Source organism: Nannospalax galili, unplaced genomic scaffold, assembly GCF_000622305.1.
Source record: "Nannospalax galili isolate Female #2095 unplaced genomic scaffold, S.galili_v1.0 scaffold91, whole genome shotgun sequence".
NCBI classification, from domain to species: domain Eukaryota; kingdom Metazoa; phylum Chordata; class Mammalia; order Rodentia; family Spalacidae; genus Nannospalax; species Nannospalax galili.
Window position 1 is genome coordinate 1,922,058 of NW_008332583.1, and position 14,160 is coordinate 1,936,217.

The 14,160-nt window shown below is 42.0% G+C and overlaps 1 protein-coding gene across 3 annotated transcripts in view; it reads right to left on the reverse strand.

Moving 5' to 3' along the window:
- The window catches only part of Ptprg (protein tyrosine phosphatase receptor type G), a 766,544-nt gene that overhangs the window by 49,997 nt on the left and 702,387 nt on the right, over window positions 1-14,160 (reverse strand). For all 3 annotated transcript variants that reach the window (XM_008827507.3, XM_008827508.3, XM_029560833.1), the window contains one exon: window positions 7,426-7,517. In XM_008827507.3, the coding sequence (XP_008825729.1) occupies window positions 7,426-7,517 (92 nt within the window). The remainder of the gene's footprint in view (window positions 1-7,425; window positions 7,518-14,160) is intronic.

Here is a 14,160-nt window from a genome sequence, read left to right on the forward strand (position 1 = left end):
ATCAAACCTCTGCCTCCCAAGGCACTAGGATCATTCAGAAGAGGGGGTAGAAAGACTGTAAGAGGTGGTAAATGACCACAAGGAAACAGAAATTTTGAGACAGCTGGTCAGTTACTCACGTGAAGTCACAGCAATGGTGACAGCATGTGCAAGTCCCATGCAAGCTCAAACCAGAAAAAATACCAGAAGAGATGTGAGGGAGTGGGTAAAGAGCTCCAACCCCACCTAAGGAAAGTGTGGCAACCAATGCCATCTGGGAGGGGCAGAGCCAGTCTCTTTCAAGGATGGGACTCTTGGCAGGTTTACCAGGCCCCAGTGGATAGACCCACGCTGAAGGATATTTAGGGACACAAATAAGACTCTACAGGCCTTATTATTTAAAATAGAGTATATTAAATTGGGTGGGAGGGGGCAACAAGGGAGGTGTGAATGTAGGGATGATCCAAATACCATCAAATTATATTGTTTGAAAATCACAAAAATTCAATAAGAAAAGAAAAATAATGTAAAGATATAGTTGGTATAATGAAAAGAGAGCCACCATTTCTTGAGCCAATACTGGTTGCCAAAGCCTGTGCTAAGGCTTCTCATGTATAAGAACCAGGTGATGGGAACAGAGAGATTTTCTGACATACATAAGTAAACTTGAGGCAGCTTATCCCAAGTGAATGGCAGAACAGAGAATGGAAGCTAGGCCTCCTGAAGTCAGTAGCATGCTGCTATGTACTGCTTGTCTTTATTCTCAAAGCACTGTAATTTTAAGAAAGAACATAGTGGGGCTGGAGAGATGGCTCGGCGGTTAAGAACACTGTCTGTTCTTGCAGAAGACCTGAGTTTGAATCCCAGCACCCACATGGCAGCTAACAACTATCTGTAACTCCAGTTCCAGGGGATCTGACAACCTCTCTGTCCTCTGCAGGCATTTCCCAACATGGGTGCACTTACATACGTGCAGGCAATACATGCATACACATAAAGTAAAAATAATTTTTTTTTAAAAAAAAGAAAGAACATGGCATTGACCAGCATACCACAGTTAAGCTGATGAATATTATTCACTTTGTGGCAGTAGTCTTATCTGTAGGGTTTTCTGCTATTTAATGTTTAAGTCAGACAACAATGGGATGACTAACTGCTATCGCTAAGTCCCTCCCTTAATTACAAAAATGTTTGATATAACCAACTGAGAGTCAGTATTTGAAATGTGAATGTACTGTCATTAGATATGACCATTTAGACCTAGTTCTAAGAGTTTACCTTTTTGTGGTGAGAATTAAACCATGAAGGTAAAGAGACTTTTTATTTGGGCTGATCCACAATAGTCTCTGCTCTTAGGAACCCAAAGCAGCGCATTAGAGGATAAAGTGCAGAAAGCAGTTTACATGCAGAAGAAGGCCTCAGAGACGAGAGAATGTTGAGCTCACGTGCCACAGCATTGGGAACAAAGAACAATACATTTGAACATAAAGAAGAGCTGCTTCCAGAATCCACAGGCAAGTCTCTGTGGTTCTTTACATCTTCAGGACTGTTCCAGACAGATCACCAATAATGCAGGCTTCTCCAACCCATTTGTACATGCTACATTTGCTGTCTCTTACCCTTAAGGAAAATCTGCTAAATAAAGAGAAAAGGTTAACTTTCTTGCTGCCATCCATGTTGACACTGGAAAAAAAAAAATCAATAGCAAAGGTTGTTTCTGAGTCTATGCAATGTCAGCACCCTCCCCAGCCATTAGGCATGACCTCAGGAGAATGCCGCCTTTTTATTAGCCCCCACTAATCAACACTTTCTGTGAGTCAGGCATCTACATTCAACCATGTGAGCAGGAAAGCCAGAGCTAGACTTGAGGTGCTGACTGCCTCTCTGGGATTTCCCTTCCCCATCTGAGAAATGGCAGAAATAACACTGCCTAATTCACAAAGCCCTCTAAGAAAATAAAGTCCTTGTGAGAGTGTCTGGCATTTAGTGAATATTAAATAACTATGATCTACAGACACCAAGTCGCTTGCCCAGCATCCACCCACTCGAGACAGGGCCAGGCTGACTCTAGAGCCCAGATTCTTCCGCACTGCAGTTCCTTCTAGATCTGACACATGAAAGAAATTTTCTCACAACAAAGAACTGGAATGATATGCTCTGCTTTTAGTAGTAAGCTTCACTACCTGGAAAATTTCCATTGGTTCTCTGGTCACCTTGCTGATGCCAGGTAAACAAAGTATTATGAGTATTTACCTTCCCGCCAGATGGCTAGCTGCTGGGCTCATGGCTAAAGATCTATTTCAGAAAAGATCCCCTCTTACAGACCTGGGAACTAGGTGGGTGTGTACACAAATACTATGAAGATTTCAGAGGTCCTTAGGACACGTGCTCTGTAAGAAAATCCCTGTAAAAGGTTCATTCAACATTAGCAGACTTCTAACCCTTATCCCAGATTCCAGCCAGTTCTGTCTGCAGGCTGAGAGAACATAAAGCTCTAGCACAGGACTCAGTTTACATCACTGCTGCTCACATGCTTCCCCCAGGCCAGGCTCCTCAACTTTGGTACTAGTAAGCACACCTCTAGTGGATAGAGGGAGCCCAGTTTCCCTCTGCCTGCCCTCCCAGCCTCCTGCAGGCCAATTTTAGGCCTCTAAGCTTGGTGTTACTTCTGTGTCAACTTAAGAAGCAAATATGAAATATTTGAAATATGAAAGAACAGTATCAAGATTTTAGTTCCTGACTTAGGACACAATAAAAAGATTTTTGTCTACATTAGACTCTTAGGATGCAAGGAGTGTTTGAAGATTGGAACATTTTATTTCTTGACATATAAAAGAAATTTCATTTATGGCACAATGAAGTCAATGAAGAAAGGGCTTCATTATAGTCAAAAGACCAATGAATCTCCTTTGGAGATAATCTTTGTATAAATAAAATATGCCAACAAGGTTGGTTTAATCCCAAAGGTTTTAAACGGCATGTTTAAAACCCCTTTATATGCTGACACCCTGCTAAAGCCAGTGACCTTCAAATTATTAAGATACATTTTAACTGCTAGAAAGGCATGAATCATTTCTGAGTTTCTAAGCTACTGGCTAGCAGCAGCATTCTGTGCTGTAATGTTCTTATTAGAAAGTCTGATTGATTTTCTAATTTCTAGGGGAGAGCCTTTTTTTTTTGTCTTTTTGAGACAGGGTCTCCCTGTAGCCCTAGCTGTCCTGGAACTCGCTATGTAGACCAGGCTGGCCTTGAACTCACAGAGATCTGCCTGCCCTCTGCCTCTGCCTCTGCCTCCCGAGTACTGGGATTAAAGGCGTGTGCCACCATGCCTGGTATTTGTTTTTGATAAGCTACACATCTGGAAAGTCCTTCCAGTATGTTCTTTAAACAGGTTAATTTCATGAGGTAACTTCCAAGTTTAAAAAGTTGATATAAAACATATCATAGAATGATAGAATACATAATTTTGAAATGATACTTATTGGTAATGCTTCATTAATAACTAATGAAAATCTTAAGTTTGTTCAAACAGCATCATCTGGCAAGGAATGTAGCTTACTGGTAGAGTGCTTGCCTAGCAGATCCCTGGCATCTCAAATATACACATGCACACACACACACACACACACACACCCATCCCAACCAAAAGACTATTTCCAGATCTTTGTTTATTATTATTATCATCATCAGTATTGTTCCAGTGCTGAGACTGAACCAAGGGCCTGGAGGCATGACAGGCACAAGTATTCTATCGATGAGACACATGCCCAGCCCTTGGTCTTTGTGACAGCTGGGCTGCTATGTTCAATCATGCTTTATTCTCTCATAGTAACAAGAAACTAGTAACCATGAAACATTTGATTTTGAAAACCCATTAGTGAGAACTATTAGGAGTCAAAGTTCCTTTCATTCTCCTGCATTTACAGTTTAACTTATCACCCCCACTCTTTGCTCATACATCATGCATGATGCAGTCACTACAGCGCAAAGTCATCATGGGAAAGAACTGCTATCACTTTTATCAAGACTAGAAGCTATCCCAAAGCACTTCTTTTATATCGACAAATACTCTTGTTTAGAGTTCTTTCTAATGTGTCTAGCCCCAGCTACTATCTTCCATGTCCAGTTAGCCCCAGCTACTATCTTCCATGTCCAGTAGCACTTCCACACTTTACGTAAGTGTAGGTGAGACCGAGGGGAGGATCTTCATTCTTGAAAGACTGTCCTTGCCATATGCCATTGGAAGAACATAATAGGCTGACTAGGCTCCAGTGGATGAACTCACACCCAGGGACATCTGGGGACATAAACTTGACTCTATAGTCCTTAACATAGATACATAAAATCCAGTGGGGGACTGATGAGGGGTGTAGATAGGGGACAGGGTCTAAATATGATTATGTTGTATTGTAGGAAATGCACAGAATTTCAGTAAAAATATATGCTGTTAAAAAAGAACCTATATTCCTACATTTCAGTTAGAATTAGTAAAATTGGTGACTAGAAATTCTTCAAAACTTTCTATAAACTTCTATCCTCAAGGAGTGAACATCAAAAAGAAGAGTTTTCCTCAGTGTAGTTTACCAATGCTTTGGGATTTAAAATTAGTGCTGTAGCTAGGTATGATGGCACTGACTTACAGTCCCAGCACTCAGGAGGCTCAGACAGAAGGTTTGCAAGTTCAAGGCCAGCCTGGGATACAGAGTGAAACTCCATCATCCTAACAGGAAGGAAACACACATTTAAAGAGTTGCATTTGGGTTGCTGAGCATTTAACGTGGTAATTAAATAGGTAGCTGACAACACAGAAAACATTCAAAAGCAACTTCTAGCCTAAGACTCAAAGGTCAGGCAAAGTAGGCACAATTGATGGCATCTTTGGAGGGTTCTAGTGGAAGGAACATTTTTCCCCATACAGATAAGATTTATGCAACTTGGGAGTCTTTTAGATAGAGACCCACTGAAGGGATACCCCAATTGCCTCACCCTGCATCTACGGAAGAAGCCAGAGTGGACTGCATCTGGATTCCCTACTGGCAATTTGGGCAACCTCTTCAGAGGATGGTGTGATAAAAATAGGAGGTAGGAATTGGCTAGGCAGTTAGGGTAAAAAGACTCCAAAGAAGAGTAGCTAGTTTCTTGGCTAAAAGTCAAAATATCCTTGGGCTTCTCAGCAACATACGCCATTCCAAAAGGCCAAAAATGTCTAAAGTATTTGGGAACTCTTATCTAATCCTTATCAGATTTTAGGGTTACCTCTTCAGAGGTGGGGAATGTTAGAGTAGCCAAAAGCCCCATAAAGGAAAGAAGAAAGAAAGAAAGAAAGAAAGAAAGAAAGAAGAAAGAAAGAAGGAAAGGAAAGGAAAGGAAAGAAAGAAAGAAAGAAAGAAAGAAAGAAAGAGTACATGAAGTTGTCAGAAAAAAGTGATAGGGAGATATGGGAGGAGTTGGAGGGGAGGGAGTGGGTGTGGATTTGATGAAAACACCTTTTGAGCATATATGAAATTCTCAATAAAGTATTAAAAAATAATAGCAGTGTGAAGCGGGCTATGCCCTGTGGATATCATCCACAGGGAGAACAATGAGAGTCCCACCTCTCCTCAAAGTGTGGGACGACCTGGGAAGGCAGGTCCATGGCTTACACTCTGGCTCCATCCATGGCTTCCAAGTCACTTTTGCATGTATTATTTCATGTCATCTTTAGAACTAGCCCAAGGCAAGGACAGGCAAGGACACAGGCTGTTCATTTTATAAATTCTGGAAACAAAGGCTCAGAGGTTAACGCTCCGACCAAAGCCTCCATGGTGCAGCCGAGGTGCGATCTTTGCTTTTTTTAGTAGTAAAAGGAAATGAAACTTCGAAAGGGCCCCAAGAAGCATTTTTTAACATTTATCCTTTAAAAATGAATGTTAAATGCTCAGCAACTTAATATTTGTCAAATGAATCAGGCCCAAGGGAGCATGGCTCCCGGCAGCTGTCAGCGTCAGTACACATGCTGGGTGGCACAGAAGGAAAATGAGCATTTGCAAGCTACTTCGCATGTCTGGGAGACTGGTCGAAGCTACTTCTGTGGTGCCGAGGAAGCCTGAAAGCTCCTGTCTGCTTCTTTTCTATACCAGGTACAGTTCCTTCCACCAAAGATAAAGGTCAGTGGGGAAGGACATTCTTATCTGAGAACCTGGCCACACCTGTACCACAATCCTTTAGCTGCCACAGAATGATCCAGCAAGAACAAATGAGACTATTCTGGCATACTTCTTGTTTCTGTGACTCATGTAGTAAGAAAACTCTGCCTAGAGTATAGCCAATCCCAGCAATATCTCATGATAACGTATAGACACTTAAAGGGACAAGAAAATCCCCAGCTATAACCACACCTGGTGATAATCTGAAAACAAAATTGCTTGATAGGTAGAGAATGGCTGTGACCTTGAGCTTTGAGGTACACTTTTTATGAGCTTGTAGGAAGTTTTGCTAACACTTATCTATCCATCTACTAGTTTAAAATTGGCTACTATGTTGCAGGTATTATTCTAGCACTGAAAATCCACCCAGCTGCCCTTAGAAAGTTCTTATTCATGTTCAAAATGACAACAAGTAAAAAAAGCATACTGGTTGGTAGGAATTGTATGGAAAACAGGGCAGATGAGTGGAGCTGCAGGTGTGGAGGGGCAGCACTCTGTAGTGTACTTCATGCCAAGAGGACAGATGCATAAGATACCTGAATATATATATTTAGAAGTCCACGATGAAACTCAGCAGCACAAACTAAATCTGACAAAAGGAAAAGAATGCCAAAAACAAATGGTGGGTGAGATCTTCAGATCTCACATCCTACTTATAACAACTAGCCCACCTCTAAACCCTGGATGTCTGCAGCATCTGCTAGCATTCACCACAGTGTGCTCCACCAGTCCCTACACCTAACACTAACAGTGTTTTAGCCTTCTGCTTAAAAAAAAGGGAAATATATGCCAGATCGTACATCCATCCCCAGACTTCCACACAAACTTCATAACCGAAGTATTCAATGTTAAGGAACACTAACAGAGTAAGAAATCTTGGAAGAAAACCCACCTTTGAAAAAAACACATCACAAATTGTGGTTAAGACATAGAGCCCTTAGCACAAATTGCCTATCCAAACGAAATTTTATGCAGGTAGGCCATAAAGAAGACTTCGGTGTGGTTTTCTACTTCTCTACTATTTTCTTTCTTATTGTGACTCTATCCTATATTAACTCATGGCATTTGCTCCGTCAGAGGGCTGTTATGACTTTGTAGATAGGCTACAGAGTGAACATTTCATTATGCTCCCTTAGAGAAGTATCTCTGAGACTGGGCAAGCTTTACAAAGCTATAAAAATAATGTTTTGTCACAGGCATCACACAGGACAGAGAGCAAAAGGGAGAGCAAGCACTGCAAGTCCAGCAGTGCCCTACTCACCTGGGATGGGGATAATAGGAATACTCTCATTGGGGACCACCCGAGGTGAATTGCTGTCTTCCACATAGAAATGAGCAGTCTGAAAACATTTTCTGTATGGAAAAAAAGAAAGCTTGTCAACAGTGAGCACAGAAATACACTTTGTTTATCATTTTTAAATTCTTCTGTAACAGTTTTTCCTAGCTTTAAACATAGCACAGTACTGATGGCAAACCCATGGAGAAATAGAGAAGTATGAGCACAGTGTTCAACACCAGAGGAACCCCAAAGAGCTAAATATCCATATCCTATTACGACGATTTCCAACCACCAAGCACCAGGCTACTTAGTAGTGAGAATTTGGCCCAGAGTAAGCTCCTGTATAGACCATGATTCCTCCCAATATCTCTACAGCTGACAGGTTACAGAAGAGCCATTTGCTATTCTAACCCCAAGCATCAAGTTCAAAACCACACCTTAAACCCCCTCTAACATAGTCCTCAAACAGTCCAACTATACAACAGCACCACATCGTCTGTGCTTAGCCAAGGCCCTGAGTTCTCAGGCAGCTTTTCAAGCGGTCAGGGGGCTCCGATGGGGCCAGCACATCCTTTCCGGACGATATCTAAGGCCAGGGCAGAAACTGCATGTTGCCCTCTGCTTGTTTTTAGTTGGCTTTTTTTTTTTTTTTTTTTTTTTTTTTTTTTTTTTTTGAACTCAACCTGTACTTCAGGCAAAGCAGGGAGCACACACTGGTCATCATAGGATAGGCAGAGAACAGAAAGGCCATCAGCAGCTCACTCAGTCTCTGCCTGAGATGCTGGCCAGCCTTCAGCTTTCCAGCATCCACGTCACTGCTTGCTGCGGCCCTAATGAGCTGCCGGAAGCACAGGCTGAATATTTAATGAGATTTCTCAGTGTGAATGGCTATTGTGACCAGAGAAGGGTCCCTGTTCATCTGGCGAGGGGCTTTACAATAGCTGGCCCTACTGCTGGGTCTTTTAGCCAAGCAGGCGGCATCCTTCTGCTGCTCCCCGTCACCGAGCTCAGTCCCACTCCTCAGATGTTCCATGCCTAGCAACATTTACACACACCATGGCTTTGCATTTTCTGGGGTTTGCATTCCAACTACTAGAATGAGTCAACTTTCTTCAGGGTGTCTTTGCTCAGCTAATGAAAAGTTTCCTGGGATGTTTTAAGGAAGCCAAAGAAGGAGGCTGGGGGAAATAGAAAAGAACATGAAGCAACTCTAAACCAAAAAGGATTCCTGTGAGAATGAGGAGTCCTCAGAGCCTCACGGACTTTCCCACTGCCGCGTGCTACAGGCCCGCTGACACCAAGGCCATCAGAAGTGACCGCCTGTCGCAGAACGAAGTGCTTTTCCTTTAAATGTGCCTTTCTTCAAAAGGCCAGGACACTGGTCTAGAATCAGTGTGTGCTACTCTTCCACAGCACAGGGGCCCTGAACATAAATGACTGCAGCTCTTGGCACACACACTACAGAACTGGCTTTGAAGAACACTAAGGAGAAATAACTTTTTTCTATGAATGTCTGGCATTTGTAATGTAAATAGAGAACCAAGGGTTTATTGCTGCCCTCAGCAGCCTTTATGTAAGTTGGGGAATAGCATCAGTCATTCAAAGAAACGACATAGAGGTAAGATGCACATACTATAAGGGCTCTAACCACATGGTGCCTGAAAAAAAAGCCACCTGAAAAATATATGATCTCCATATTCGAAACGCCTGCTTCTTTCTGTTTCTGAATATTCCTTTTCTACTTTGGTTTTCCTTCCTCCCCTTCACCACCTCCTTTGAGCACATGTTTAAGTTAAAACACAGGTTGTAAACTTCACAAATGAACAGGAACCTTAACCATCTAGGGTCACAGCTATCAAAATTCTGGTTTTGTGTCCTTATCTGTCAGCCTGAATAAGCGCTCTAATTCACTCAGAGAGATGGTATACAGTACACCGCGTCAGCTTTAAAGCACTGAAAAGCAAATCGACAACAAAGAGAAAAGAAAAGGAAAAGGAAAGAAAAGAAGTCAATCTAAAACCCCTGAATAACTTCTGGGCTGGGCATGGCCAGCAGTCCAAAGGTGGAGGTACAAGGACCCTGAGTTCAAGGCCAGCCTTGGCCAGCGGGGTGAGGCCCCATCTCAGAAAAAAAAAAGTTTATACTTTAGGACTGCAAATTACTATGCCTATCATTTCTGAAACACAAAGCGATTAGTAAACAGAATCATTACTGGCCTCATTACTATTATAGTCAAGCAGCTTGGGAAAGGGCATACTATGGTATAGATTATTTCTAGAGATAGGCAGCCAGTCTAGCCGATGTCTCTGTTACATGTAGAATTAATGGTTACACATTATCTTTTAAAAAAGCAGTGTGTAGTGAAGCAAATCTCACTCCAGAGCCCCATGTGCTGCTGTTTATAATGGATTTTCCCTGGAGCAAAGTAACTGTGATTGCCAGAGCAAAGCACGCAAGTGGGACAAGGGTCAGAAACCTGGGAGATAAAGCTCTGTACATCTGTGCCTTGCTGCATGTCACATGCTTTCCTCCCACACAAAGACATGGGTGGGCAAATGACCACAGAACCTGGGGGAATCTCCTCCTTTCAAATGAAGGTTTTAAGGCGTTCAGCAGATGTTTATTCAGCGCCCACTGCACAGCATCACATGCAAATAATGCATTCTCTGCAACTGTCTGCAATCCTTAAAACTACTTCCTTAGCCTAGCTAAGCACTGGAGTAATTTATAAAGAATTACTTAAGGAACAGATGACCCTTGCAGAGAAATTAGTGTATACAAATGAAAAGGGAAAAATCAATGAAAATCACCTTAAATCCTCTCCCTTCTGGTAATCACTATTAATATTTGAGGAGTATCCTTCTGTACTTTTGCCCATTCATTTATTTACTAATAAATTACAGTGAGATTACAGTAGTAGCCCTTGGTTGATTTTCCTTATTACCTTCAGATACCCCGTGAGCCATTCCTCACATAGATGCCCAAATGATGTTTTTGAAAGAGACAATCAAGTCTGTGTCCCAGCATGACTGGAGCCTTCCACTGGCTTTGCATTACTCCGAGGCCTTCTGTGGCCTCCTGGCTCCTGTGTGATGGGGCTCGTGCCCTCCTTTGATCATCTTCCATGATGCTAGGAGCAGGAAAAACTAGACAGAGAAGGACTCTGCCCTGTTGACATTTAGGTTTTCATAGGAAAATGAGCCACACATATGTAAACAGTTTCCAATAGTCAGGAGCTACAGAAATATGGCAGGGTGGGTAAGTAACTGATGGAGGTGGGTAGCAGTTGAGCTGAGACTTGAGGACAAGCTCATAGTCATACTGGAGGACCATTCTAGGCAGAACTAGCAGCTACAGAAAGTGCCTTAGGACACAGTGAACCTGGCAGGTGTTGGAAACGAAAGGTAGCCAGAGGGCAAGAGCGGGCAGCAGGTGAGGCTGGATAGGAGGGCACGAGCCCCATCACACAGGAGCCAGGAGGCCACAGAAGGCCTCGGAGTAATGCAAAAGCCAGTGGAAAGCTCCAGTCATGCTGGGACACAGTCTTGATTGTCTCTTTCAAAAACATCATTTGGGTATCTATGTGAGGAATGGCTCATGGGTATCTGAAGGTAATAAGGAAAATCAACCAAGGGCTACTACTGTAATCTCACTGAAGTTCAGGCAGATACCCACTGGTTTGTATTCTTCTTTACTTTTTTTTATATGCCAAACACTTTGTGGTGCTGGAGATTGAACCTAGAGCTTCACACATGGTAGGTAAGTGCTACCTCTCCAGCCCTGTTTTATACATTAAAAATAAACTGCAATCACATCATAAACATATCTCTTTCATAACAAATACAGGTGATATGCTCATTATTAGTGTCTGACCAACATTCTGCTACATGGAAGCACTGCACGATTAGGTCTATTCCTTTAAAATATTTTATTATTTTTATTTTATGTGTACTAGTGTATTGCCTGCATGTACGTAAGTGCACCCACCCGTGTTGTGCAATGCCCCTGGAGGTTAGAAGAGGGCATTGGATTCACCTGGATCTGGAGGTATGGGCAGTTGTTAGCCTCCATGTGGGTGCTGGGATTCAAACCAAGAGCAGTCAGTGCTCTTAACCACTAAGCCAGCTCTTCAGCCCCAGATCTATTCCTTTAATAACTGTTTACCAGGGGTCTGTCTTGGTACCAGGCTATTGCCAGTATTTCATTGCACTTCTAACAAGGTGATCTTTGCCTGTGTACAAATTCTATCCTGTAGTTTTAATTTTCTAATAAAGCAGATTCATATGGCATGGTATTATATTTTAATTTGTTCGTTTCTGAGAGATCCTATGAAAAGGTTTCTTTCTTGATGTTTAGCAATGTATAGAAATGAAAAGAGCAAAGGCAGGGATTTGGAAGAAAAGGAAAAATACCCCCAAGTTTTAATGCTGCTGAACTTCTAACCTAGGGTATGTTCAGAGAGGCAGGATTGTCTCTAATTTTGGGCTCAGGAGAGTGGAGATAGACTTTCTGAAAGTGCTCTCAAGTGTGCCACTGAGCATGCAATTTCAATTTTCTGTCTAGTACCAATTCTTTTTCAACTAACATAACCTAAAAGTCCCTCCTTGAATAAAACAGATTTCTAGGATCACAAAAAGCCATTTTCCAAAACTGCTTTACCATGAATATGTTTATGCAAGTATCATCATTAACAAAGGAAAAATGAAGTACATCATTTTTGGAATAAAGAAGATATGCATTTACAAGTTTAAATTATAATGCAGTGGCTCCCCCATATGTTGTATGCTTCCACTTCTCCCAGTTTTTAAAACTCCCATCCCCTGGGGTGCTTGCTCTCCCCCCTTTAAGGAACTACAGCAGGTAACATTTTCAGTGAATTTACCTCATTGGTCTACTAGTAATCCAAATTAAAATAAATAAGTGGTAAATCCAAGTCTTCTGCTTTCCCTAACCTCTACATGCATATATAATTTTCTGACACCTGGAGTTTCCAAATTTAAGGATACCTTAGAATTTCGAGGTTACTGAAAAGTTTGCCTCTCTCTGTACCTGTCCCCGCTACCCCCATAGCAACAGGCCAGTCAACAACAGTTATTAATTGGAAGTTCCATTCTCTTTGGTTTAAGTAACCCATGCAGGATGAAGTGCACTCTGGGGTAATACTATTGGAGAAGATCCAGGTGGGAGAGAACTCTGTATCTTCTAAAGTCCCTCGCTGTGGAAGCTGGTTGGCACTGTTTCTAATTAAGTACTACTTGGAGCAAAGGGACAGAGGTTTCTGAAACTCTATAGTATTGTCACTGAGAACCCACTAAAAATAAAACAACCTTAAATAGAAGGTGGACAATACCATAAAAATGCTCATAGAAATTATATGAGAACTCACAGGATCCCATATGGAATGACAGACAGTATGGCTTAAGGGTGTTAATGTAATTATCTTAAATGCACAAAGAAAAGTTAAACTTCAATAAGAATTCCAAGGTCTTCTGCTTCACTTTTGTGAGACCCTAAGTGCCAGAGCTGGAACAGCATTTTCTGAAGTTGAAGAAAACTGTTTTTCCATATACTCTAAATAAAAGTCTTTTCTGCTAAATTAGAGAAAAGACATTGCTCCCATTCTCCCTGCTAAAGCTAATTCTTAGATCACCCTTGTGGATTAGTCTGCTGTTCTGATAGTGAAATTCATTTTAGTTTTTGTGAAGGAATTGAATTTTGTGGTATTTACTGAATATGTGTGGTAGGATCCTGGTGTCCTCAATTCCAAGTGTCTAGCTACTTAAACAATTTGTAAGCCACTGTGCTATATGGCTTTCTGCAACCGAGCTCCATCGATAAAGTACCACAAAAGGAGTGTGTGGACCTAACACATTCAAATGGGAGCAGGAAGGGGTCAACCCAGAGTACGAGGTAGTTTCTCAGTTCAAACTCAGTGAGTATATGGGGCAGAATAAAATAAATGGGAGACGTGCATCTTCTTTGCTCATGATTCTGGTATGCCTCTCTTTGAGTAAGCATCCTGCTGCAATGAACAAGTCTCCAACTTAACGGTATTCTTAAGGTAAACGTGTCCCCAAATGCATCTGGTGTTTGACCAAGGACAGCCAACATACTCATCTGTGCACATATCCACAGAAAGCCCTACGTAGCAAAATGGAAACACTTTCCTATATTCTTCACATCCATCCTCCTTTAGAAAACTAAAATGAGCTTGTGTTTTGGAGTGATTTCTAAGAAAGGCTTCACCGGAAGTCCAAAGGTGAATGTGAAGTCTTTTCCCTAGTGGCTCCCCAGATCTCAAACCCACTCTCACCCCTGTGGTCCAGACCCGTAGGGCATCTGATGGCTTTTTGTTTCCTGTGCATATATGTATAGCTTCTAAAATGTCCAGGGGACACATGGGGCTTATGCTCACTGACTTTTGCTCTTTAGGTGACATTTCTAAAAATAGCTTTCCATTCTTTCAAGAAAGGCACCTATTTCAAGGACAGAGATCCTGTCACAAATCAAACATTCTACTGTTGAGAAAGCAGAACAGATCTTCTAATCAGGATGCAGTACACACTGACCCGCACTGTCAATTTCAAGTCCCAGAGCTCCCCACAGAAACGCACACAGAGCACCAGCACATGGCAGGCTCTGCTGTGTTTTTAATTGGCCCTCATGACTAATCACACACACACACACACACACACACACACACACACACACACACAC